This window comes from Galeopterus variegatus, unplaced genomic scaffold (genome assembly GCF_000696425.1).
Source record: "Galeopterus variegatus unplaced genomic scaffold, G_variegatus-3.0.2 Scaffold185, whole genome shotgun sequence".
Taxonomy (NCBI): Eukaryota; Metazoa; Chordata; class Mammalia; order Dermoptera; family Cynocephalidae; genus Galeopterus; species Galeopterus variegatus.
The window spans coordinates 695,868-723,841 of NW_007726296.1; the positions used below are offsets into that span (position 1 = coordinate 695,868).

At 52.0% G+C, this 27,974-nt stretch overlaps 1 protein-coding gene across 1 annotated transcript; it reads left to right on the top strand.

The window, feature by feature from the left end:
• Positions 1-340: 340 nt before the first annotated feature.
• Positions 341-27,974, top strand: GRIP2 (glutamate receptor interacting protein 2). Its single transcript, XM_008564385.1, has 22 exons — positions 341-407; positions 683-818; positions 1,880-2,025; positions 2,711-2,797; positions 3,335-3,410; positions 4,485-4,630; positions 5,587-5,734; positions 5,853-6,022; positions 9,015-9,164; positions 11,501-11,687; positions 12,129-12,274; positions 13,221-13,301; positions 14,743-14,809; positions 14,908-15,053; positions 15,908-16,052; positions 18,236-18,375; positions 18,990-19,169; positions 19,999-20,188; positions 22,008-22,113; positions 25,487-25,630; positions 26,459-26,605; positions 27,816-27,974. Exons 2-22 carry the CDS (start codon positions 703-705, stop codon positions 27,972-27,974), a joined length of 2,877 nt encoding a protein of 958 aa, XP_008562607.1. The 5' UTR covers positions 341-407; positions 683-702.

A 27,974-nucleotide genomic window follows, 5' to 3' on the forward strand; every position in this document is an offset into this window, starting at 1 on the left:
ATCTGTACGGTGGAATAATATTACCCATAATGATGATAATAGCACTCGCAGGATTGTTGAGATGGTTAACCACAGAGTGGCTGTGAAGCTCCCAATAAGTGGGGTGCTCAGAAGAATGTCATTCAGCCCCAAATGCAGAGACTGGAGGCTTCCTTGGAAGAAGCAGCCCACGGGGACCTCAGCAGAGAATCAGATGGAGCAGGTGTCAGAAAGGGACCCATCTTACGGGCCACATCCATGAGGCAGAAAATTCCCAAACCAGAGGGGGTTTGCTGGAATTGAAACGAAAGTGGAGTTCAGGACTTTTCTCTCTTTCTCGCCTGTAGACGATGGGCCTTACTCCAAAGGAGGCAAGGATGCAGGAGGGGCCGATGTGGCCCTGGTGTGCCGCAGACAGAGCATTCCAGGTAATGAGGCTTCTCTCCTTCCCTCTTTCTCTGCCCCAGAAGCACAGAGAGTCCTGGGTGGGGATCAGAGAGCATCAGCTCTGCCACTAACTCCCTCTGTGACCTTAGAGCAGTCATTAACCTCTCTGATCCTCCTCTGTGAAAAGGGGATGATATTACCCAGGGTAATGCAACAAAGTGCTCTGCTTACCAAGTATTGGCCTATCACTTGTCTTGGGGCTGGGGGCCCAGAATTGCCTGCGCTGCCTGCTCACTCTTCCCACATCTGTTGGCAGAGGAGTTCCGAGGGATCACCATGGTGGAGCTGATCAAGAAAGAAGGCAGCACACTGGGCCTGACCATCTCAGGTGGCACTGACAAGGATGGGAAGCCCAGGGTCTCCAGCCTGAGGCCTGGGGGGCTCGCAGCCAGGTGAGAAGTGGGCTTGGCGGGGCAGCAGGAAAGGGGTGCGGGGGCGATCGTGGGGGCCCAGGCAAGTGGAAAATGTACGAGGGCTGTAGGCAAAGCGATTAGGCAGTTGTTTCCAGGAGCGCACCACAGCTTGGTGTCTGCGGAGGGAAGGCCTCCCATGTAGGCCATGACTCCAGGCCCCGGCTCCTTCTCTTTCCCTTACACCAGAGGCTGACTTAGCCATAGCAGCCCACCCTGGCCCGGCCATTTGTGCCTCCAGGCCCTGGCATATGCAGTGCCCTCTGCCTACAGGTGGTTCCCTACTGCATCCTCCTGGGGGACTCCCATTCTTCCCTCCACACTCAGTGCAGAAGGCACTGCCTCTGGGAAACCCTGCCTGACCCAAGGCCCAGTCAGCTGCTCCGCTCTGCTCCAGCAGCCCTGTGTGCACACTTCTGCATGCGCTGCCCGGGATTTCCCCATCATGTTACCTCTGCGGCTCCCTCAGACCATGAGGCCTGGGAGTTAGCCTCCCCATCGCCACTCCCTGGGCCTCGCATAAGGTAGAACTGATGTGTCCAAGAGAACGCAAGGGAAGATTGACCATGAAAAGCCATCAAGGGAGCTGGGCGGTCAGCTCAGCGGTGTATAACACCAAGGTCAAGGGTTTGGATCCCTGTGCTGGCCAGCTGCCCAGAGAGAGAGAGAGAGAGAGAGAGAGCCAGGGGAAGAGCGTTAGGGAACAGCAGAGGAAGTCATGCTCTGGCCACTCTGCAGGCTTGCCCGAGGCCAGTCGTAGCTTTTATTATGAGGGCGACACCCCAGCATGGGGAAAAGCAGGCAGACCAGCCCAGAGAGAAGGGTGGGGGCCTGGGTGTCAGACAGGTCTAGGTTAGAATCTGCACTGTCCTGTTCACGCACTGTGTAACCCTGGACAGGTATCTGACCTCTCTGAGCCTCAGCTTCCCCATTGTGAAATGACGATCCAGAGGTCATAGGGTTCTGCGGGCAGGTGGTTGTGAACGCCAGCACTGCGCGGGCCCGCACCTGACGTCATGCGTGTGCCGGCCTTCTCGCTTCAGGAGCGATCTGCTGAACGTGGGTGACTACATTCGGTCGGTGAACGGGATCCACCTGAGCAGGCTCCGCCATGATGAGATTATCACCCTGCTTAAGAACGTGGGCGAGAGCGTGGTGCTGGAGGTGGAGTATGAGCTGCCCCCGCCCGGTGGGTGCCCTTGGACGGGGAACTTTCTCCACTGCCTCAGTCATAGGTGGACACAGCTGTCTCCCAACCAGGGCCTGGGTGGTGGGGAGATGGGGTGGGTGGAAGCTGGAGACTGGCCCCAAACATCCATGCCTCGCCTAGGGGCCTTGCCGACAACTGCGGTACTCTGTCACCAGGAGGTGGTGGGGCCCTATTTATAACCTATTGCCATTTTGCATATTTAGTTTCTAGATGCTTCCCCTTTAGGGGGGAAGGTTCTGGGGACATTGGCTGAATAAATCGTTCCCTGTCCCAATGCTCCCCAAACCACACCACCTGCACTAAGTACAGGGTAGCCTAGGGTTTCATGGAGCACTGAATTTTCAAAGTTGGTCTAAAGTCTTGAAATTTGAATAACTGTCTGGAATTCAACCCTGGCCCTAGCGCACCAGCCATGGCCTGAAGCCTGAGTTCTGCTGTCATCTCTGTGAGCATGGGCAGGTCCTTTCTCTCTCCGAGTGGTGAACTAAGTGGGTATTAGAGAACAGGGTCCCTCTAAGCCTCACTTGTCCGACCTGAAAAATGGGCAGTGTTTTACCCTCCCTGTGATTTCTGTGACTGGTCACCCAACTCTCATGGAATGAACTTTAGGGATGGCTTGGAAATGTGACAGAGGGACTCAAAGGAGTCTTCCATTTCTCCCCAGCCCCTGAGAACAACCCAAGGATCATTTCGAAGACAGTGGACATCTCCCTTTACAAAGAGGGCAATAGTTTTGGCTTTGTCCTCAGAGGTCAGTGTAAGATCACCCTTGGAGTTGGGGAGGCAAGAGAGAAGCTAATGCTAATCCCATGTGTGTTCTGCTTTGCTTTAATGAGTGTAATTTATATATATCTTGCGTCTGACCTAAAGAACCCAGGACCATTAAGTCAAGTGTTAAATGAAGAGATTTGCCAAGCAATGAAATGTGCATGGTTGCGGGAAGTGAGAGGAGAAAGTTGTACCAGAAAATGATGGTGAAACCTGCTACTGAGATTGACAACGAAATGTGGAGCTGCCTAGCAACTGGGGCAAAAAGGGAAATAAGATGAGATCACAGGAAGGGAAACAAATCATTTAACAGAGATAAATGGTCATGTTCCCTAGTCTTTATCTGATTTCTGGTGTGGGGAGGGATGTTTATAGTTGATGCCTCATGAGAGCATCCATGAGTATAGCAAGGACAGGGTCCTCAAACAAGTTTTATTGAGGGAGCCTCCTGAGTCAGGACCTCTGGACATCAGGGAATGGGTGGGTAGATGACTCCTGCTGCTTGTTGAATTCTGTCCAGGAGGTGCCCATGAAGATGGGCACAAGTCCCGCCCACTCGTTCTGACCTACGTGCGGCCTGGCGGCCCAGCTGACAGGTGAGCCTGAGCCGGAAGAAACCTACAGCCACACTGTGTTGACCTCCCCCAGCTCCCCTGTGAAGAAGGCAGATTAGGGGCCAATCTGCCCATTCATCCCAGAGTCACTCAGGGAATTGTTGGTGGAGCCAGGATGAAACCCCAAATGAGAGAGCCCTCGGCTCTGTCTTCCCCAACATCCTACTGACTCGGGGCATGGTGATTGGTCGGCACTGTGGCCATCTGTGACTAAGCCTCCCAAGAGTCCTGGCTGCGTTGCCCCTCTGGGCCCAGCCCAGCCCCGCCCAGAAGGGCCAGGAGGAGGGAATGCAGGTAAGGAACACGTCCAGTTCCCAGACCCCAGCCCTCTGGCCTCCCCAGCCAGAGATTCCTAGCCATTTTAAGAGAAGCCAGGAACAGCCTTGTCAGAAATCTAAATCTGTCCTTTAGATGGGGCCCTGTGATGAGCTATTCATAGAACCTCCCAGAATAGCTTTGGCCACCTGTTGGGGCAGGCATTCCAGGGCATGGATTTGACCCAAACCGAGGTGAACCCTGCAAGTGCCCCTCCCCTGGGGCCGCTGCTGTGTTCTTTCCCAGGCGCAGTTGTCACCAGGCCAGAATCACTGTGAGAAACCAGGGTAGGGGTGATGGGAAGGGACCCCTATGATGGCAGTGAGAAACCTGTATGCCACCCTACCCCCGATGATGTGTGGCCCTGGCAGAGCTGGACACCCTCTCTGGGCTCTGTTGCTCTCCTCTGTCCCTGGGGCAGAAGGGGAGTGGGTGACCTTGAAGGGCACCCCCAGCTCAGATGTTCTAGGGTTGAGCTGAGGCCGAGTCTGTGAATTACTACTCACCAAGGTGGGGGCGTGTGTCAGGGCCGAGCCCACGCCCTCTGTTCACCCACTGCTTTTGCTCAACTACTTAGTCCTCGAGTCCCCCATTCCTGCATTCACCACGCATCCCTTCACGCATTCATTCCAGCCCTTTCTCCGTCACCACTCCCTCCCCTCCTTTCCTCCATGCCCCCACCCTCCCCAGCCCCCTCTCAGCTGGGCCGTGCCCCATGCCCGACAGAGCTCTTCCCCGCAGGGAGGGCTCCTTGAAGGCTGGTGACAGGCTGCTCAGCGTTGATGGGATCCCGCTGCACAGGGCCAGCCACGCCACTGCCCTGGCCACCCTGCGTCAGTGCAGCCACGAGGCGCTCTTCCAGGTGGAGTATGACGTGGCCACCCCAGGTGAGTTGGAGCCTGAGGGTGAGGGTTGGGGCAAGAAAAGGCCCTGGCTCGGGGGAGGAGGCAGTGTCCATGGATCCTCACCGCTGCAAAGGCTGTGTGATCTTGGGCCCATCACTTAGCCTCTCTGGGCAAGAAATACTATGTGCCAGGCATTGTTTGATGCACTGGGGATCGAGCTGAGAATGACACGGTTGAGGTCTCTGCTCTCACAGAGATGACATTTTGGTGGGGAGAGAAGGACAGTAAGCACAATGGATGAGATACAGTGTGTGTCAGATGGTAGTAGGTGCTGTGGGAAGAAGAGAGACAGAGCAGGGGAGATGGATGGGAAAGGCTGGGGCACTATCTAATCAGGGTGCTGAGGAAATGAGTGAGGGAGTGGACATCTGGGAAAGTGCATTCTGGGCAGAGGGAACAGCAGTGCAAAGGCCCTAAGGCGGGCGCCTGGCTGGCAGGGTTAGCTGACTGTGGCCTCTGTGGCTGAAGCAGGCGGGCGAGGGCGAGTTGGAGGAGGTGAGGCTGGTGAAGGTGGAAGCTGGCCTGGTTTGCTGATGTTTGGACATGGGCAGCGAGGGCAGAGGAGCTCAGGTGATGCAAGGGGTTTGATTTCGAGCCCCTGGCTGGGTTAATGGGGGTGCCGTTTTTTGAGATGGGGATGGATTGTAGTGAACACTACAGTTTGGTGCTGGTATACAGCAGGCTCTTAGTAAATGTGAGCAAATTAGGAGTGCCCAACAAAGCCCTGGGATCAGAGTCCCTCAGACCTGAACTCCCACCCCTCCTCTGCTGCTGAGTGGCGATGTGAGCCTGGATGAGGCCTTTGCCTCTCTGCACCTCAGTTTCCCTGCCCCTATAATGGGTGTAATCATCCCTCCCAGACAGCAAGGGCTAAATCAAGACAGAGTAAGGCCCAGGAGGAAAGTGCGTTTCATGCTTCTTTTTTCCCACTGTGCCAGACACAGTGGCTAATGCTTCCGGGCCCTTGATGGTGGAAATCACCAAGACGCCGGGGTCCTCACTGGGGATCTCGCTCACCACCGGCTCCCACCGGAGCAAGCCAGTCATCACCATCGACCGCATCAAGCCAGCCAGCGTGGTGGACAGGTGAGGCACACACTCTGTGCTGCTGCCGGCAGGAGGGGGCGGTGGGTGCAGGCAGAGAGGCAGCCCAGAGCTCTGTACGGCCTGGACCAGCCTCCCTTTCACTCCCTTGCCTGGCCAGGAGCGGGGCCCTGCATGCTGGAGACCACATCCTGTCCATTGATGGCACCAGCACAGAACACTGCTCGCTGCTCGAGGCCACCAAACTCCTGGCCAGCGTGTCGGAGAAAGTGCAGCTGGAGATCCTGCCTGTGCCCCAAAGTCAGCGGCCTCTGAAGCCCTCAGAGGCAGGTGAGTTGTCTTACAGATCTCAGGACCCAAACCTGAGAGCTGATGGACAGGGGCCAGGATCAAAGCCCTAGGCAGGCTGGCAGGAGGGACCAGGCTAAAATTTACTGGAATAAGTGTCCATTTGCACAGGGAAGCTTGAACTGTCAAGAGCAGCAGTTGAGGGTGGAGAGGCGGGACAGAGAAACAACTTTGGGGTTTTTTTGTTTGTTTGTTTTTTTAACTTCTCAATATACATTGTAGTCAATTTTCATGACTCTTTACCTGTTCCTCTTCTCCCCCCCCATCTCCCCTCCCCACTACATCATATCAGTTCACTTGTCTTAAAAAGTTCAAGGAATTGTTGTGATTCCTCCTCTTCCACCCCCACCCTTTGTTTGTTTGTATATTTATTTATTTATTTATTTTTAGCTCCCACAAATAAGTGAGAACATGTGGTATTTCTCTTTCTGTGCCTGACTTGTTTCACTTAATATAATTTTCTCTAAGTCCATCCATGTTGTTGCAAATGGTAGTATTTGAATTTCAATTGACAGTCTGCTGGAGTAGATGCTCCCAAAGCTGGTTCTATCACTGGTTGCATTAATAGAAGTATAATGGCTAGAATGAGGGAGGGGACAGTGCTTCTGTGCTCTGTGCTACTCAGAGCATGGATCGTGGGCTTATCTTGGGGGTCCTCAGTAGGTCCAGAGGTGGTTGGTGGGTAGGCAGAGAGAGCCTGGAGCTCCCCTGTGAGAAGTCAGGGTCTCCCAGCTGGGAGCAGGGAGCTGGGTGCCAGGCAATTCCAAGAGCGGAGGGATGGTGGTCTGGGGTCTGGAGCACAGAGCTGGGGTCTGGGGCAGGGTGGAAGGAGGTCAGGGCAGGAAGGTACCTCCAGCAGCCCAAATCTTGGGCCTTGAGCTGAAATCCCACCTTTGCCCCCAGCTGGATAAGTGCCTTTGCCACTCTAAGCCTCAGTCGCCTCATCTGTAAATGGGATTGAGGACCTTGAGTGCACAGACTTGAGGGAGGTTAAAGAAAATAAAAAACAGAGCACAGCCCAGGGCTGTGGTCAGGGTGGCAGGCTGTGAATCCAGCCCTAAGGGCAGAGCTGGTGGGTGAGGATGGAGTCTGCCACAGCGCCCCTTTTGCAAAATTGGTCTTCTGGAAGAGAAAGATATCCCTCACATCACATGTGCGGACAGGCCTTGGGGACAGCCCATCTCTGGTCTCTGCCAGTGTCTGAAAAGGCCCCGTTAAGCCACAGCCACAGGGGCTGATAGGGAGGCTTTAGGGCTTGAAGTAGTGTCATCCCTTCGCATCCCATTTACCGAGCATCTGCTGTGGGCAGGCTCGGCGCTGGGGCCTTTTCACCTCGTTTCATGCTCGTGACAACTTAGTGAGGTCAATAGTACTATCGTCCCACTTTACAGAAAAGCTGAGGTAGCGCTGCATGGTAACCCAGCTGCTGACACACCCACTGGCACTCGTTAATTGAGCCCCTGCTGGATGCCAGCCAGTGCTCTAAGCATGTCATGTGTATTAACTCATTCTAATCCTCCCCATTACCCTAGGAGGAAGTCACTATTTTGGTCCCATTTTACAGATAACGACAATGAGGCACAGGGAGACTAAGTGACTTGTCCAAGTCCCACAGCTGGTCAGCGATGGAGCTGGGATTTGATGTGGGCAGCTGGCTCCATGGTCAGCCAAGCCCCGGGGTGGTGGTGGGGGCGCTGGATGGGGAGGCAGAATCAATGGGCTGAGATGGTTGCATCCATCCGAGGACATGCTGGAGCAGGCAAAGCCCACAGCAGAAAGAAGAGCCAGAACAGGGCCTGGAGCAGTCTGGAAGCAGGTGTTGTTTGGCAGCCAATTTGGAGGATCAGGTAGGGGGAGGCAGAATCTTGTAGAATGTCAGGGGAGTCCTCTGGGAAGCAGATTCTAAGATGCAGTAGGAGTGCAAAGAGTTCATTGTGGGCAAGGCCTGGGAAGAGCTGCAGGAGCAGCCTCAGACCGAGACTCAGCCAGCCCAACAGGGAGCCCTGGAGCAAAGGCTGCTCCAGAGAGTCCAGCATGGGGCAGAAATGGCCAGGTGCTAGCGCCCTTAGGTCTCAGCCCCTGGCCAAGGCTGCCAAGGCTGCCATGCTACCATGAATCTCAAAGGTGCTGCAGCCAGTGCCTCGTGCCAGCTGCATACCTTCCAGTTCTTTCTAGGAGAAACTTCATGGGCAACATTCATAGCTGTAAACCTCTTGGCTCCAGAGCTGGCTGCAGCTGGCGTCATGAGCACAGTGCCTGGCACACAGTGGGCATCCGGGACCTGTGAGCAGAACATTTAATGCCTTGCCTGGCTCAGGGAAACACGAGGATCTTCTGGTCCCCACTTTTCTCTCTTTACCACACAGACAGGAAAGCAGCTCCCGGAAAGGTGAGGTAGGGGAAAGGGGGTGAGTCCGAACACGCTCAGCCCCTAACGCCCTGTACCTGCCCCCATCTCTTTCTCCGCCGGCTACAGTGAAAGTGCAAAGGAGTGAGCAGCCATGCCGCTGGGACCCCTGCGTGCCCTCCTGCCACAGCCCCCGGCCCGGCCACTGCAGGACGCCCACCTGGGCCACACCTGCTGGCCAGGACCAGAGCCGATGTAAGGTGCCCACCCTGCTGTAGCTGGTCTAGTCCCTCTCACCTTTTCTAGGGAGGGGAATCTGCCTGTTCTATAGGGGAGGAAACCAAGACTCGGAGACGTCAGGGGAACTTCCCATTGTCACCTAGCATGTCAGTGATGAGATGGGCTCCTGTCCCTAGCAGCCGGGTGTCACTGGGTCTGTGGAGAACACACAGTCTTTGGGGCCCAGAGAGGGAAAGAGACTTGCCTGAGGTTACACAGCACATAATTGAGGTGAAAGGGGTAAGGTGTCCCTGTGTCTCCCTTTGGTTGGGTGGCTTTCCAGCACCCTCTGTGTGGCAGGTGCAGGGGCCCTACGGGGCTCACGAGGCTGTGCTCTCATCTTCACAGCCTTATCCTCGACTCCCTTTTCCTCACCGACCATGAACCACACCTTCTCCTGCACCAACCCCAGCACCCTCCCCTGTGGATCCCAACCCATGAGCCCCCGGACTACGATGGGGCGGAGGAGGCAGCGAAGAAGGGAACACAAGAGCTCATGTAAGTCTCTCCCCTCCTCTTCAGGCTGCCTGTATGCCTGAGAGCAAGGTTTGCCAAAATGCAGGGGTGGGTAAGTATTTTGGGCAGGTGTGTGTGGGAATGTTAAACAAGAGTGGTATACCAGGCTGCCATGGATGGTTGGGCATGTTGTGCACTGCACAAGGGCACAGCAGAGGGGTGCCAGTCACTTTGTACACTTTTAGTCTTATACTTTTATTATGAAAAATTCCCAGCAGGTGGTAGCAAAATATCTTGAGGAGAGGATTCTTTTTAAGATTTTCGTGATGGTTTCATAGTAACTCCATTTCAATTTTTTTTTTTCATTCAGTCCTTCTGACTCATTCAAGGAGAAAGGCACAGTGTGGTATTACTGTGTGTTTACACCTCTCCCACATTTGTTAATTTCCCTAAGACAAAGACACACAGGCCTGAGACTTTGGCCATCCAGAATGTAATAATTTTCAGTTTTACTGTAAACGAGTGTGTGTCTGTATACACACACACACACACACACACACACACACACACACACACACACACACACACACAGAGTTCCCTTTTGAAATGAAGATATTTCAGTATTAAAAAAATGAATCAATGTAACGGCAATTCAGGAGGAAGGGGCAAAGGTCAGGGGAATGCCTGAAATTTTGAAACTTTTCTTGGGAAGCATCTTTACACACAGAGTTCCCTTTTGAAATGAAGATATTTCAGTATTAAAAAAATGAATCAATGTAACAGCAATTCAGGAGGAAGGGGCAAAGGTCAGGGGAATGCCTGAAATTTTGAAACTTTTCTTGGGAAGCATCTTTCCTTTGTTGATTTATAGTATTCCCAGCCTCCTGCCACGTGAGTTGTGGAGGCATCCATGAAGGATGGAAAGTCAAATTGAGCCACTTGGAATTGAACCAGGAGAAGGAAGAAAGTAATACAGGTCACCTGGCATATGAAAGGAGACAAATGGGCCAGATACTGTTTTGAGCTTCCTGGCAGCCAAGGGGAAAAGGGAAACAGATTTCAGAGTGAGATGAGAGATAAAATATACTTCTATCAATCATCTTTGTCAACTACCAAAGCTGGGTGTGTGTAGGTGATACCTATGCTGTTCATAGGCTGGGGGATATAGAGGCTGGGAGCCTTTGGGACCCCTTACCTGTCCCCTTCTGAAGATGGGTGACTAATAAAGTATTATAATTATTATTATTGATAATAATTAATTAATTAATTAAACAAAATTTTTTGACCTCTTGTGTACCAGGCACCATTTTTATCATTGGGGATATAATAGTGAATGTATATATATAAAAATAATAATATAATATACCTGACAGTATAATATACTATACATATTATAGTGTGTAACTTAACATATAATATAATAAATAATATATACAGACACAATAATATAAGTAGTAATAGAATGAAGTACAAAATAAATTTTATTTACTAAATAATAAATGACATCCAGTATCCATATTAATAATATAAATGTATTTTATATGAGGGATATAAAATAATATCTATCAAATAACATTATATATCAAATAGTTAAACATAGAGTTACCATATAACACAACAATTCCTCTCCTAGGTATATGTCCAAGAGGAATTAAAATATGTGTCCACCCATAAACTTATACAAAACTTATAAAAGTCTGGTGCATGTTACAACACAGATGAACTTCGAAAACATTATGCTAAGTGAAAGAAGCAAGTCACAAAAGGCCACATATTGTATGACTCCATTTATATGAAATGTCCAGAACAGGCAAATCCAGAGAGGCAGAAAGTAGGTTGGTGGATGCCTAGGGCTGAGGGAGATGGGAAGATTTGGGGCAAATAGCTAAAGGAGACAGGGTTTCTTGTCAAGGTGATGAAAATGATCTAAAATTGACTGTGTGGTATCACACAACTTTGTGAATATGTTAAAAACCTATGAATTGTACACTTTCCGTGGGTGTGTACTATGGTATGTGAATTATATCTCAATAAAGCTGTTACCAAAGACACAAAGTAGCATGATATATACTATACTATATAATAGCATGGTAATATAATAAAATAGCACCGACCCTCAGAACCTCTGTTTTACAACATGACAATCCTGGGTGGTCTCATCTCTGTAGTCCTTGCCACACCCCTACTAGATGGGAGTTGCGATCCCATTGTACAGATGAGGAAACCGAGGCTCAGAGCAGCCCAGTCCCAGCTTGAATCGGGACTCCCACTTTCTTGCCTCTCTGGCTCCAGGTCCTTGGGCCCCAGGGCAGGTGGGTTCTGGCAGGAAGACCGCACTGGGGCAGCCCCCCTGAGTACTGTGCCCACCTGTCCCACAGTGTCGCTGGTCTCCAGTACAGTGGGGCCGGGTGGGCAGATCGTGCACACAGAGACCACGGAGATCATGCTCTTCGGAGACCCCCTCAGCGGCTTTGGCCTCCAGCTCCAGGGTGGCATCTTTGCCACCGAGACCCTGTCCTCCCCACCCCTCGTGCGCTTCATTGAGCCTGACAGCCCAGCTGAGAGGTGAGCGTGCTGCCCCTGCCCGCCGGGTCTGCCACTCTCCAGTTCAGGGGGCTTGAGGACAGCCAGGGAAGCTGAGTCACAACACCAAGCCCTGGCTTCACAAGTGTGTCTTACTTAACCATTGCATCAACCCCATCACTAGCCCCATTTTACAGTTGAGGAAACTGAAGTTGAAAGAAGCTGACTCACTTGCTCAGGATCACACAGCTCATGAATGGAATCCCAGGGCATCATCCCCATTGGACAGACAGAGAAACTGAGGCTCAGTAAAGTTAAGCCCTTAGCTAGGGTCCTGTGACAAATTGCCTGAGGATATATAGCTGGCCCGAGGCAGAGCTGAGATTCACACCCCAGGCCAGGAGGTAAAGCCCAGGTTCAGCCTTGTCTCCCAGTGGAGCTGTCACAGAGCCTCTTCTCTCTGCCGGGCCACCTCGGGTTCAGGTGTGGGCTGCTGCAGGTGGGGGACCGTGTCCTGTCCATCAACGGCATCGCCACCGAGGATGGGACTATGGAGGAAGCCAACCAGCTGCTGCGGGACGCTGCGCTAGCCCACAAGGTCGTGCTGGAGGTCGAGTTCGACGTGGCCGGTGAGTGGGTGGCCCTGGCTTCCCCCTCACACTCGGGACGCTGCGCCCCCCTCTCTTTATCCTGCTCTTGCCTGGTGCAAATGCTCCTCCACCCCATCTGCAACCTGTGCCCTTCTCCCAGGGGCATTTGCAGCTGAGGCCGGAGCACTAGTGGTAGAAAGGAGGGCGCTGGCTGGGGAGGAGGAACTCCCACACACTGGTGTGTGGGTTGATGAGGAACTTTTGCAGTGGAACAGGACCTGGTGTGGATGGAGGAGTGAGGGACTGAATATACTCTGAGCTTCTTCTCTGCATGGCTTTGGCAAAGAATCCAAAACAACAACTTGGGTCAGAGCTTTGGTTCTGTGATTTAGTCACTATGTGACTTTGGACAGGACACTTCCTCCCTCTACCCTCGGTTTCCCTATCTGTAAAAGAGCAGATAGAAACTTTCCACTACAGGGGTGTTGTTTGGGTTAGATGAGATAAATCATGTGAAAATACCCAGCTGAGGCCTCCCACAGAGTAGATGATCAGGAAATCTCTGCTGGATCCAAATCGGTTTGAGTTTGGCTATGGGGACCCCCTCCCACCGCTGGCAGTCATGAGGTATGCGTTCCAGTGTTGACACTGCTTTGACCAGAGCCAGTCAATTGTTTTGAGCAAATCTGCCAGTTCACCAGGCCTTGGTTTCCTCATCCATCAGGTGGTGGAAGCAGTGTGGTGTTGGAATGGTGATTTTGGGGGGTCCTTCCCAGCAGGGTCAGAATAAGTGTGGGGCTGTTTGAGCAAATCTGCCAGTTCACCAGGCCTTGGTTTCCTCATCCATCAGGTGGTGGAAGCAGGGTGGTGTTGGAATGGTGATTTTGGGGGGTCCTTCCCAGCAGGGTCAGAATAAGTGCGGGGCTAGGACTCCCTGAGGCTCCTCCCTTGGGCCTCACATTGGTCCACGTCTGTTTGTACCCAGAGTCTGTCATCCCGAGCAGCGGCACCTTCCATGTGAAGCTGCCCAAGAGGCGCGGTGTGGAGCTGGGCATCACCATCAGCTGTGAGTCCCCTCGCCTGCCGCACCCCTCCACTCTGCCTCCGGGAGCGAGCCCACCTGCTGGGAGAAGGTGCAGCGTTGCCACGGCCATGACACGCGGCAAAGCCCCGGGGAAGGCTCCGGGTGGGGAGGCCAGGCTGCCTTCCATTCCATCCGCTGGCCAAGGCCCAGCTGTGTGTCCTCGGGCAAGACCGGAACTTCTCGAAGCCTGGGCTTCCCATGGTGCACAGTGGAGTCTCCTGGCCTTATGGGTCTCCCAGTGGGGTTGTGAGGGGCCCTCAGGTCAGAGTGGTTGGTAAAGTGCCAAACACAAGCACCGGGTTTGGTTGTTTGTCTCTCTGAGTTCTCAGAGCCCAGAAGAGGTCTGGAAAACAGTAGGTACTTAATTCATGTTTGTCAAAGGAATGAAAATGAGGAATGCAGAACAAAAAAAGAAACAGAATACACGAGCGTAGGAAAGTGGGGAACTCTCCTGTGGCTCCACCCTACTCTGAGTAAGAGGTGAAGTCCTCACTGGGCCAATGAAGCCCTGTGTGCTCTGGTCCCTGAGACCTCTGCCCCTGTGCGCTCTGGTCCCCGTGACGTCTGGCCCTGTGCGCTGTGGACCCCATGACATCTGGCCCTGTGTGCTTTGGTCCCCAAGACCTCTGGCCCTGTGTGCTCTGGTCCCCAAGACCTCTGGCTCTGTGTGCTCTGGTCCCTGTGACCTCTGGCCCTGGCTGCTCCTGAATATGCTGTCCCCCTTCCTGCCTGAGGGCCTTTGCACTGGCTGTTCCCTCTGCCCCATTCCCCACCTCCTTCACTCTCTGCTCAAATGTCACCTCGGCCAGGCCTTTTCAGATCACCTGACTTAAAGCTGCTCCGCCCTCCACACGGCCCCTCCCTTACTTTTCTCCGCAGCACACTACACCATCTGAGAAACCAGGTGCTTTTAAATCCTGTGGCTCCTCTGGGGTCCCCACTAAATTGCCAGCTCCAGGAGGGCAGGGAAGGATTTTGTCTGTTTTGTCCCCTGCTCTGTCCACCTTACCCCCCAAAACAGTAGGGCTCTGGATCCTGGCCCTGAGCCAGGTGCTGGGGACAGACGTCAACCAGATGGCTCCTCGTGGAGCTCGCGGTGTGCTGGCAGTCGGGCTGAGCAGTGGGGAACAGTGGATGCCGACTGAGCACCTACCATCTGCCAGGAGCCATGCTGGGGTCTTGTACCTACACTATCCAGTTTAATTTCCCCACATCCCATGAGGTCTGTGGTATCACCCCCATTTTAAAGAGGGGAAATTGAGGCACAGAAAGGTGAGCTGATTTGCTCACGGTCACCCAGCCAGGAGGCAATGGGACCAGGATGTGAGTGGGACACGTGGCTCTGAGTCCATGCCCTACCTCTAGGCCCCCTCCCCGAGGCTGAGGCCATCAAAGTTTGGACATGTGCCCTTTTTCCCTCCAGCGGCCAGCAGGAAGCGAGGGGAGCCCCTGATCATCTCTGACATCAAGAGAGGCAGTGTGGCACACAGGTAGGGCATGTGGGCACAGAGCGGGGGCAGTGGCCAAGGGGGTGGTGTGGTGCCCGCATGCACTGGCTCTTTCCCATCCCCCACCCCTGCTCATGCAGGACTGGCACCCTCGAGCCTGGTGACAAGCTGCTGGCCATCGACAACATCCGCCTGGACAACTGCCCCATGGAGGACGCTGTGCAAATTTTGCGGCAGTGTGAGGACCTGGTGAAGCTGAAGATCCGCAAGGATGAGGACAACTCGGGTATGGCCTCGCCCCACCCTGCCACCTCGTGAGGTCTGCCTTCTGGACCAGCGGGTTCCTAGCTTACAATTTGGGGCTCCTCTGCCAAGCAAAGGGAGGGTGGTGAGTGTCACCAAGGGCCGGCCACCAAGGGCTGGCTGGTGGGGATGCCTGGAATGAACAGATGGAGCAAGGGCAGCACCACAGTCTTCTCTCTGTCCCTGGGCTTTGGGGCCCCCCAGAGCCTTCATGAGGCCAGCGGGAGATTGGGGCACTGGCTGGCAGAGGAGACCTACGGGAGCAGCAGGCAGGGCGGTGAGGCAGTGAGCGGCTGTGCCCGAGGGGGTGGCCGTGCGAGCGCATCAGCAGAGGCTGCACACGGGCACCTCTGAGGCTGGCAGGGACAGCAGTGAGCGAGCGGGACAGAGGCAAGAAATGCCGGATGGGCTGGACAGGCAAAAGCGGGGGTACAGGCTGTGGCCACTGGGGAGTGAATCCCTTATTCAAAGGCGTGGCCTCCAACCCTGGGAAAGAGGGTCCCTTGTGGACAGATTTCTCTTTTTTTTAAAAGAAAAGCTGGACTCTGGTTTCTTATATCATTATCATTGTCATCATCATCGTTGTTGTGGGTGGTGTGTGAAATCTGTATTTTAAAATACAGGGTCTGTGTTCCTTTTCTGTCTTTTTTTTTACTGGTATTTGGGCAGAAGAAGACATGTCTGGAAGCAGTAGACAGCCTCAGGGTCTCCAGCTTGTGCCATCTGAAGTCATGGCATGAGTGAATGGGTGAATGAATGAATGGATACGTGTGACTGAGTGAGGGGGTGTCAAGGCTGCGGGGGGCACCCCCACCCCTCATGGGTGCCGCCTTGCAGATGAGCAGGAGACCACAGGTGCCGTCAGCTACACAGTGGAGTTGAAACGCTACGGGGGTCCCCTCGGCATCACCATCTCGGGCACGGAGGAACCTTTTGACCCCATTGTCATCTCGGGCCTCACCAAGCGTGGTCTGGCTGAGAGGTGAGCCAAGGCTCTGTGGGCACATGGGGTGGGTCCAGCGACCTCCAGGAAGAAGAAGCTGGGCTTTAGGACCATCAGACTGGATTCTGACCTCTGTTCCAACATCAGTGCTCTGAGTGGCATGGGTCAGTCACTTCCCCTCTCTGAGCCTCAGGCCTGGATATGTAAAATGAACAGTAGTCCTTGCGTCCCAGGGCGGAGGCTGGGCAGCCCCCAGCAACGTCCTGACCCAGGTAAGTGCTTGATCAGCGTGTTAATCCTTCTGCTCCCTCCCAACCTGTGTTTCTGGAAGGTCAGCACTGTAAGGCTTTTTGGAGTTCCAGCCGTGTGCCTGAATAGCACAGAGGCAGTGCCCCAGTAACTGGGTCCCAGCGCAGCCTGGGGCTTAGCCTGGGGCTTTTCCTGAGGCAGTGGGGGGCTGCCCCTGCTGCCCACGTCTACAAACTTTCTGAAACTGTAGCAGTTGAGGGGACTGAGAAGGCGGTGTCCCAGCACTGTCCCAGGCTTCCTGGGGTGGGGGTGGAGGACAGAGGTGGAACCAGGCCCCAGTGTGGGTGCGACCTCACTTTCTCTCCACAGCTGTGCAGGGATGAATCAGGCAGGCAAGGAAACAGTGAGCTCCCTGGCACTGCGAGGAACTGGCTCAAAGGGAGAGCCTGGCCGGGGCTGGAGAGGCGGGTTGAGCCTCCTGGAAGAGGCCACAGTGCAGGAAAGGCAGCAGCTCGGTCAGGTGGGGCAGAGGATAGGATGGATTCGGGGCCTGAGGCTCAGGCGGGACTTCCCCGCTCCTGGAGCACCCCCTGCTGGATGCTTGGCAGACTGCAGAGGCCAGTGCAGGACCGTTTTGACCCCAAACGTCTTCATCAATTTGAGCATTTACTGAGTATCTACTGTGTGCTGGCCGGTCCTTGGTGCTGGGGGCGCACAGACAATCCCTCCCACCTTCACCAGGCTGATGTAGCTCAATGCTGTCCAACTGAAATATAATTTAAGCCCCAAATTTAATCGTAAACTTTCTATTAGCCACATTCAGAAAGTACTGTAAAAAGAAACAAAATTCACCTTAAATATGTATTTATTTCTACATGTAATGTTGTAATAAAAATGATTAACAAATATTTTATATTCTTTTTTTCATACTACGTCTTCAGAGTCTGATGTGCACTTCACGCTTTCAGCTCATCTCAGTTCAGGCCAGCCACATTTCAGGGGCTCAGTAGCCACCTGTGGCTGGCAGCAACCATCCTCGACAGTGCAGCTTTGGCTCCCCCCGCTAAATCCACCATTCTCTGACTTACTCATTCCTCCAGGCCCCCGGGGAGTGTACTGCACAATGCCCAGGCTTGACCCTTCATGAGCTCCTGCCTGGGCGTGACATCTTTATTTGGGGTTCAAGACCCCAACCTCAGTCCTCTGCCTCCTCCTCCTCCCAGGGCAAGTGCATTCTCAGCACCTGCTGCAGCTTTTCTTCCTGCTGTCAGCCCTGGCTGCTGCTCAGAATCATCTTCCCTAGCTCCACCCCCAGAGACACTAATTGTTCAGGGGTAGGGGCCAGGCATCTGCATTTTTTAAAAACCTCCTCAAGTAATTCTAATAGGTGTCCAGGAAGAAAACCACTGGGCCAAAGCAATGCTACTGCCTGGCCTTAGCAGCCCTTCACACCTTCTTTGAGGTCAACAGGGCCCTGGTGATTATGCTCATTCTCTAGGTGGGGAAACTGAGGCCCAGGAAGAGGGAAAGGCTACCAAGGGTTTCTGCTGGAGGAAAGTGTGAATCCATTTCACCCACTTATCCCTCAATTATAGTTTGATAATAAAATAAGTGTTATCACCCCCATTATACAGATGAAGGAACTGAGACTCAGGGAAGTTAAGAAACTGGCCCAAGATCACATAGATAATATTTGGCAGCTAGTATGTGGGGTTCAACCCATTCTCAAAACTCGTGCTGGACACTGGTTTCAGGACCTAACTTTAGAGTCAGGCAGGACAATCCCCACCCAGATTCTAGACTTTATACCTCTATTAATGCAACCCCACATCACACATGCTTTTTTTTTTTTTCAGCTGAGTTTAACTGGGGTCAGCCAGGCTTGTGCTGTGGGGCTCCCCTGGATTCCCTGAGGGAAGACCCTCACTCCAAAGCACTGCATGTCATGTCTAACTCCCATCCCATGCCCTCAGGACTGGTGCCATCCATGTGGGGGACCGCATCCTGGCCATCAACAGCATTAGCCTCAAGGGCCGGCCACTGAGCGAGGCCATTCACCTCCTGCAGGTGGCTGGCGAGACTGTCACACTGAAGATCAAGAAGCAGCTAGACCGTGAGCCTTGCTCCATGCCCTGGGGGCCACCCAGCCCATTTAGGAAGGAAAAACCCCTCTGTGCCTATGTGCCAGGCTTTGCATGTACAACCTCATGGAATCCTTGCCACAGCCCTGTGGAGGTGGGAGGACACCTGGGACAGCTGAGGAGGAGAGACTCAGAGGGACTGATGGGCCCAAGGTCACACAGCTGGTGTGGGGCAGTCTGGGTCTGAGTCCTGCTCCTCATCACCTCCTGCCTCTTAAGGTGCCTGCGTGTGTACTTAATGGCTGTAACCTGGCATTCCTCAGTTTCCCCTGAATATGTCCCTGTGCATGGTAGGGAGGCTACCACGTGCAGTGGAGGGAGCCTGAGTTGTGGGTCTTCCCTCTCATCAGGTCTCCACTGTTGCTCACGTGTGACCTTGGGCATGTTATTCGGCCTTCCCGAGCCTCAGTTTTGCCATCTGTGAAACAGGTTTGCTTGCTACTGTGCCGCCTGCCCCATGTCAGCAGCAAGCTCAGCAGGGGCTCAGTGCCTGCGAATCCCCAAACTAGGCTGAAGTGGGAACACCGAGGCTCACTGAGCATCTCTGTGTCTCCGAGGTCAGAGGTGACCCCCCTTTTCCTCCCAGGCCCCCTGCTACCCAGCAAGTCGGGCAGCCTCAGTGAGGCCAGCGATGCAGACGATGACCCCCCAGAAGCCCTCAAAGGAGGCCTGCTGGCAGCCCGGTTCTCACCCACCGTGCACAGTGTGGACAGTGCTGTGGAGTCCTGGGACAGCTCGGCCATGGAGGGTGGCTTCGGGGGCCCAGGTAACACCTCGGGGCCCTTGGACAAACCACGAGCTCTCTCCAGTCCCTCACGGCCAGGCTTTGTAGGGGCTGTCCCTCACTCATTCCTCCTCCTTGCCTCCTTTCCGGGCCAGCTCCGTCCTTTAGGGACACTTCCATTAGCCACTCCCAGGGCCCCTTGCTCCAGAGCCCAGACTGCAGGCATGTCCTTTGGTGAAGATCTGCAGCTCCACACTGGCTATTCGATTTCTCCACTGTGAGGTTAGGGAACAAGCTGGTCTCACCTCTGCTGTCTCCCTCATTCCTAACCCAATGTCTGGCACACAGTAGGTGCTAAATCAATGTTCATTGCATCCAGTTAAAGGTGGGGAGGCAGGAAGCCCCCTCCTACCCCATCCTACCAGACCTGGCTTGGGGCAGACACCTCTGGGCAGCCTTAGGGGAGGCGTCTGAATCCCGTGGCTGGCCTTCTGGCCTCTGTGACCCAGAGCCACAGGAACTCCCCAAAGGACAGCTCAGGGAATGAGCAGAGTGAGGCCTGCAGGGGGCTTTGGGGGCTCCCAGCTCTAGCCCTCACTCACTGGACATCTGCCCTCCCCGGATCTCGGCTCTCTCTCGGGACAGGGCCTTCAGAGCTGCCAAAAGCAGTGGGTGGGGGCATCCCAAATATTGACCCTCTGTCTCTGGCAGGTCATTGTCCAAGCCCAGCCCAATGGAGCTGGGACAGTGTCCTGCAGGCCCAGAGAGGAACAAAGACTGTCCAAGGTCACCCAGCATAGCTGGAAATGGGGCAGGAAGGAGGACAAGATGAGGACACAGAATACTGATGTCTCCTGTCTCCACCTGCCAGGTTCCTACACTCCACAGGCGGCTGTCCGGGGTGTGACCCCCCAGGAGCGGCGCTCCAGCCGGCTGAGGAGCAGCCCCCCACCCACCGAGCCCCGAAGGACAAGCTATACCCCGGCCCCTGCTGATGAGAGTTTCCCCGAGGAAGAGGAGGAGGAGGAGGAGGAGGAGGAGGATTGGGTGCCACCAACTAGGTCTGTGGTGGGAGAGCCTGAGGGAGCAGACAGTCGCAGTGCCTTGGCTAGGCTGGGCAAGGATAGCCGGTCCCATGCCACAGTGCTGGGGGATGGGAGAGTCCCGTCTGGCCACTGAGGAAGGGCACCTCCTGGGAGAGGAAGCACTGAGCGGAGCCACCTCCACCAGGCCAGGCAGGCAGAGGGTGTGCCGTGCAGCACAGTGCAGGCAGCGGAGCAGCCTGGTTTGCCTCCCTGAGTCTGGTCATCCCCTGTTCTCAGAAGAGCAGCGGCAGACCCAGAATTCGAACCCAGACCCCCCTGACTTACTTAGCCCAGATTGCTGATGGCCTCCAGCAAGGGCCCTCAGCTCCTGGCACCTGCCCTGGGCTGCGGCTGAGTGGGCTTCCCCAGGGAACAAGACTGCTGCAGACAGCAGGCCCCGGGGAGGTGGGTTCCTCCTCAGCCCACGCCACCCCTCCCATCTCTGTGCTTTCCACGAGGCGGTTCCTTCTGCCTGGAATGCCTTTCCCTCTTCTCCTGACAAATTCCTATTCATCTCTCAAAACCCAGCTCAAATTCCCCTCAGGGAAGCTTCCCTGACTGTCTCAAGCAGAAGGAATTCCGCCTCCCTCCTTCCTCTAGTAACCGCGGCTGCTCCTGCAAGCCACCTGGTGGCACTGGCCACCTTGTGTCTACCTGGTTAATTACCTGGCTGTTATCTCTCTTATGCGGCACCCCTCACTCAGTGCCTGGTCCCCAGTAGGTGCTCATAGATACTTTGAGAATGAATTTCCAGCTCCTTGAGAACAGGGGCCACACCTTACCCCCCCCCCCCCAATCCCCCTATGCCCAGTAGAGCACTTGGCTCCGGGGATGTTCATAGAATTGACTTGAATGGAGAAAATGGCCTTCAGCCGCAGTTTTTCTTTTTTTTTTAAAGATGATCGGTAAGGGGATCTTAACCCGTGGCCTTGAATTGACTTGAATGGAGAAAATGGCCTTCAGCCGCAGTTTTTCTTTTTTTTTTAAAGATGATCGGTAAGGGGATCTTAACCCGTGGCCTTGGTGTTATCAGCACCACTCTCCCGAGTGAGCCACGGGCCGGCCCCAGCCTCAGTTTTCTCATCTGTAAAATGGGAAGGGAAGGAGGTAATTAGTCCTCATTCCTGAAACTCTCTAAGAGAATAAAGCTGGAGTATTTTTGTAAAAGGGAAAGTGTTTTGCAAACATAGCATGCCTTATAAACGTCCAGGACTTTGTACATGTCAAATGGCTTTGTAAAAATGCGAATGTTCACCTTTCTAGTGGGACACACGTTAGAGCTCATACTGGGCTCATATGACCAGGGATGGAAGTTATAGGTGGTCTTACCCCTTCCCTGCACAAATATTTCATCCTCTCCATCCATCTGTGTCCTTGCTGGCTCTAGCTCTGTCCCTGTCACTGTCCCACAGTGCCATGTGTCTGGGTGGGGTCAGGGGCTGTCCTCTGGGGCTACACCATGGATCTCTTTGTCTGTCTGTTCTTCTGTACGTCTGTCTCTCTTCCCAGGCGTCCTGTGTCACCGCTCTCCACCCTGTCTCATCTGCCCCTGTTCTAACTGGTCACCGACAGTCCTGGTTACCCCTTACTGCGTCTTCCCCCTATTTCGTGTCACCAACCACTGCCCTGGGGCCCCAGAACTGCCACCGAGGATGTCTGCCTGCCTGTCCACCCACCCTATGGCCCCTTGAGCCCAACGCTGGGCCCTGGGGCCCCGAAGACTCCTCAGGCCCCAGCCCACCTGCCCGCCCACCAGCCCACCAGGAGGTGACACTCTCTGGTTCCTACGTTACAGCCCAGTCCCTGGCCCTGCCCAAGAGGAGGGCTTCTGGCGTGTGTTCGGGGAAGCCCTTGAAGACCTGCAGTCATGTGGTCAGTCAGAACTGCTGAGGGAGCTGGAGGTATGTGGGGACACCTGGGTCTGGGCACACTGGCATGTGTACTGTGGGAGGCAAGCACGTCGAGGGGATCCTGCTCACATGTGTGTACCATGTATACACATGCACTCACCTGGGCACCCTCTGTGTGAAGGAGTCCTCACTCAAGTGCCATCTGTGCATGGACATGTGTGCGGGTGTGACTGAGAACATCGTGGTACAGCATAGCAGGGTGTGTGGGCACAGAATGTGGTCAACATAATCACGTGTGCATTGGGAGCATGTGGATATACATGCATGTGAGTGTGCTCATGCATGCACAAGTACAGAGTGTATCTTCAGAACATATGTGTTTGTGTGTGCACATTTAGATGCACAGGGCCAGTTTTGGTGTTTGTGTGCATATGTGTGATACATGCACATGGTTGTGGGCATGCCTTGTGGAAGTGTGTGGATGTCGATATCAGTGATGACACGGGAGGTGAGGAGCCATGGGAAGCCTGAGGTGAGTGTGGCTTTGCATGAGGTCAGCATTGCCCATGGATGGAGCAGGCTGCCTGGGAGGATCCAGAAAGGACCCAACTAAGTCACTTCTGAAGCTCATTCTGCTCAGAGAGCAATTTGATTTAATTTAAGTCTCTGCTTTATCTGTGATTTTTCCCCTTTTTAATCCTAATTTTGTTGATTTAGGCCATTTTTTTCTTCCATTAGTCTTACCAATTACTAGGCTTCTCAAAGAACCAGTTTTTGGTTTTGTTAATTATCCCTTATGTTTCGTTATTCATTTCTGTGTTTAGCTTTGATATTCCCTTCCTTCTACTTCATGTGTTTGAAGTAATAATACTTTTCCTAGTTTCTTCACTCCTCAATTTTCAGTTTTTCTTGTTTTCTAATATGTCGCATTTAAAGCTATGAATTTACCTGTAAGCACTGCTTTGGCTGTGTCCCACAAGTTTTAATTAGTGGTACTCTTATTTTCCATTCAATTCCAAAAATTTTAAAGATTTCCACTGTCATTTTTACTTAAACACTTGAATTATACAGAAATGGGTTTTTTAGTTTTGAACTGCATGTTTTTAAATTTATTAGTCCAATTTAAAAAATCCACTCACATTAGTTTATATTGGCCAGAAAATGTGTTCAATTTGATATTAATTCCTTGGAGTTAAGACTTCTTTCTTGTTGTCTAGCATGTGATCAGCTTTAGTACATGTTTCCAAAAGAATTTTCTTTTGTTGGGTGTAGAGTTCTATATAGATCAAGATTGTTAATACACCTAGTTCAAATCTACATCTTTACTGAATTTTATATGCTTTATTTATCTTTATTTTTTTATTTGTTTGTTTTGTTAGCAGTATGATAAAATTCCCACTATGACTATGGATTTGGCAATTTCACCTTGACATTCTGTCAATTTTTGTTTTCTATTTTTTGAGGTTTTATTGCCAGTTGCATATAAATTCATGATTGCTATAACTTCTTAGTGAATTTTTCTTTCTATCATTAATCAGTATCTCTGTCCCTATGTGCTTTCTACCTTAAATTAAATTCCATTTAGTCTCATAATAATAACATTCCATCAGCTTTATTTTAATAATATTTTCCTTTTTCTAATTTATTTTTAAATTTACTGTACCATTGTTTTAAGTGCATCTGTTGTGTACTGTATGTAGTGATTCTCTTTTTTTAAAAGGCAAGTTTAGTCTATATTTATTGTGAGTACTAATATAATTAAGCTTAATTCTAGCATATAATTTATACTTTGTATTTACCCCATTTTCTCTGTAACTTCTCCAGATTACTCATCTTTCCTTTATTTTTATTGATAACTTTTTCATTCCTGTTCACTCTCTTCACAGTCTCCAATTTGGAGATTTTAAATTTTATTTGTATCCTTTTAGTGATTATCCTTAATTCATTTGTTTTACTTTCAACATCCAATTTTTACATTTAAAATCTTTTATTATTACAGAAGTGGTACATGTGTAAGGTACAAAATTAGATAAGCAAAGTAAAATCAAAAGCAAAATAAGCAAAAATAAAGCATAAGAACACACATTCCCACCACCCGTAGATCACCACTGTTACTGCTTAAAAGAGTATATATGTATTTTTAAGATGAGATCATGATGTACATATTATTTTCAAATCTCCTTTTTTAGTCAGCTACTCCACTTTTTTATTTCAATGTATTTTGGTTACTGCTTAAAAGAGTATATATGTATTTTTAAGATGAGATCATGATGTACATATTATTTTAAAATCTCCTTTTTTAGTCAGCTACTCCACTTTTTTATTTCAATGTATTTTAATCTCTTAATACCAAGACCATATTCAGGATTCCTCAGTTGGCCCCAAACTTCCCTTTATACCTGGCTTGTCCAAATCCATGTCTAATCCATGCTTGGTACCCGGTTGCTATGTCTCTTAACTATCTCCTAATTTTAGTCCAGTGCCTTTTTAGTGACCCCAACTTAAAATTTTTGTTTATCAAGATAAAATTCACATACAAACTTTCACCATTTTAACCAGTTTAAAGTGTACAGTTCAGTAGCTTTTAGTATACTCATGATGTGTGACCATCACCATTTAATTCCACAACATTTCCAACACCCCAAAATGCAAGCTTGTACTCCCCTCTTCCTCCTTCCTCCCATCCTCTGGCAACCACTGTCTACTTTCTGTCTATGGATTTGCCTGTTCTGGATATTTCACATAAAAGGACTCATACTATATATGGCCCTTTGTCACTTAACATTGTAGCATATATCATTACTTCATTCCTTTTGATGGCTGAATAATATTCTATTGTATGGATATACCACAACACCGACTTTTTGAAAAACCAGGCCAATTGCCCCTAACTTAAATTTTCAACACCTTTTCTTAACTTGGTTTTTCTAACAAAATCTAATCGACACCTTTATCCTCCTCTTGAATAAGACAGGTGCTATAGAATGCCTCCACTTGCCTCCAAACTATCTTATTGATGATGCAATGAGCAATATAGCAGGGTGAGTAAGAGCCCTGACTTTAGAGCAGGCTCTGAATTCAAATCTTACCTCTCTAAGCCTCGGTTTCCTCATTTGTAAAATGGAAAAGAATGGTATTTACCTGCCTCATTGTATTGCAGAGAATGAAATGGGTTCTATATATAAAGTGCTGAGAACTGAGCCTAGCACACAGATAGTGCTAATAATTCAGTGCCTGTTATTATTATCCTGATTATTAGTGTGGTTGGTTAATGACTCCCTAGTCTACCACCATTGGACTGAGAGCCCCAAGTGGACAGGGACCGACCGTGTCTATCCTGTTCACCATGTGATCTTGAAGGCTGGCACACAGTAGGTGTGGACAGATGCTGACTCCCTGACAGAGAAGGGCTGTGTCCCCTCAGGCGTCCATCATGACGGGAACCGTGCAGAGCGTGGCCCTTGAGGGCAGGCCTGGCCACCAACCCTGGAGGAGGAGCCGGGAGGTGCGAGCTTCCCCTGAGGAGGTGCGGGAGCTGCTGCCGCCGACACCCTTGGAGATGCACAAGGTGGGCACTGGGGGCGGGCATGGGAGACCTGGGCCCGTGTCCCGTGCATGAGGACTTGCCGCGGGACTTCATATGGGCCCCACCCCTCTCTGGACTTTATTCTCCTCCACCATCAAACAGAGATTTTGCACTAGGTTGAGTTTTCCCAAACTTTCATCATTTGGGTGACACACACACTCATACCTGTGATACACACTGGGCCATTGTTAATATTTTCCTTTAAGTAGACTAGCTTTTTGCCCCACTTAAGTTATTTTATGTACACACACACACACACACACACACACAAAGGTGTATATATTATATGCAAACATGTGTGTGTTTATCTCACTTTTCCATATATCACAACTTTACATCACTACTGTAAATGAGAAGCCAGAATCTCTTGCCATCTGTAGGTCTCTATATAAAAAATAAAACAAGAGGAAGAGAAACCTCTAGCCCAGTAGCCCTCAGCCCTCTCTGAGCCTGCAGCCACTCCTTGGTAAATGGGAGATGAGCAAGTCCTGGGAGTGGTAAAAATACCCCCTAACAGCGGGGAAGACCTTCTCCCTGGTGAAAGCAGGAGGACTGAGAAAGGACTGAAGGGGGAATCACTTTCTGGGGGACTCCCTTGTGCTTGAGTGCTGTGAACTGCAGGAGAGGCATATGGCGGGCAAAGGCTCGGGGGGCAGGATGCTGAGGCTGTGAAGCCTGGGTATGCAGCGAGCAGTGGGCTGGGCCTGGACCCCAGAGGCATTGAATGCCAGACCGAGGGATTCAGGCTCTAGAAGGAGGCTGGGGGCAAAGGTCGGAATTCCAGAGGCCTCCTCCTCCCCCTGCTCCCAGGTGACCCTGCACAAGGACCGCCTGCGGAATGACTTTGGTTTCAGCATCTCAGATGGCCTCCTGGAGAAGGGCATCTATGTCCACACAGTGCGCCCTGATGGGCCAGCCCAACGTGGAGGCCTCCGGCCCTTTGACAGGGTCCTTCAGGTAATGCTGGGGTGGGGGCACAAGGACCGCCTGCGGAATGACTTTGGTTTCAGCATCTCAGATGGCCTCCTGGAGAAGGGCGTCTATGTCCACACAGTGCGCCCCGATGGGCCAGCCCAACGTGGAGGCCTCCGGCCCTTTGACAGGGTCCTTCAGGTAATGCTGGGGTGGGGGAACCACAGAGGGGTGGCCTTATTTCCCAGCCCTAGGGGGGGAAAGAGCCCCATTTCTACTCGTTTGTGACAAGGAGATGACAGCGTGTGTTGTATTAGTCAGGTTAGGTGAAGTTATGTTGCAGTAACAAAAGACCCCAAACCTCAGGGGCTGAACACACACAGACGCTTATTTACTTCTTACATGACATGGTGGGCTGCCACTGGCCTTGCTCCACCCAGGCGACAACCCACCCATCTTGCGATTACCCTCTAAGATACACGACCTCCTCAGACTCTGGCAGAGGAAACTAGACTGGAAAATCGGAAGTGGATGTTTTTCTTCCTGCACCCAGAAGCAACACCTGTCACCTCTTTCCAGCCTAGTCACGTGACCTTCCTGACTGCAAGGGAGCCTGGGAAATGGGGGTCATCCCCGGCTTGGCCACCTAGCCCCCCCTTTTCCATGCCCCTGCTGTTTTTGTTCCCTTGGTGTAGTTTTTGCCATATTTGTACTAAATTCACTTAATTTATATTTTCTCTAAATTGATGGGATTTTTTCAACTAAAGTTTATTTTAAAAGGAAACTTTTTGTCTCAATTAGGAATGAAAACCCAGCACCCCTTGTTCGAAATAGAAGTCGTTGTAAAATGCAGCTGAAAAGAAACAAGGCAGTGCCGCAGGAGGCTCCAAGCGTGTGCTCTGCTAGCTTGTGTTGGAAAGGGAAGGGCTGGCCGATGGCTCAGCTGGTCAGAGTGTGGTGTTGTAACAGCGAGGCCCAGGGTTCGATCCCCGCGCCGGCCAGCTGCCAAAAACAGAAAAAGCAAGGGAAGCGAGTGCTAGAGGAGTAGGAAAGGAAAAGTAGCAGCTCCCTAGGACTTTCTCTTTGATGAAACCTAACAAGATGGATGGGAAGAGTTATGTGAAGCTCGACTTCCTCTGTGTGCTTGTTGGTGACTTACCCCCATGTGGGAAATCACATATCACATGATTTCCACCCCCTTCAGCCCAGCTGAGCTGATACCTTGGCCCTGTCCCCTTGGCTGTGCCCTGTGCAGGTCAACCACGTTCGCACACGGGACTTCGACTGCTGCCTGGCGGTGCCACTCCTGGCTGAGGCGGGTGATGTCCTGGAGCTGGTTGTCAGCCGCAACCCACTGGCACAGAGCAGCCGGACCCCACGAGCACCAGGCCCCGGCAGCCCCCAGATGCTCTGA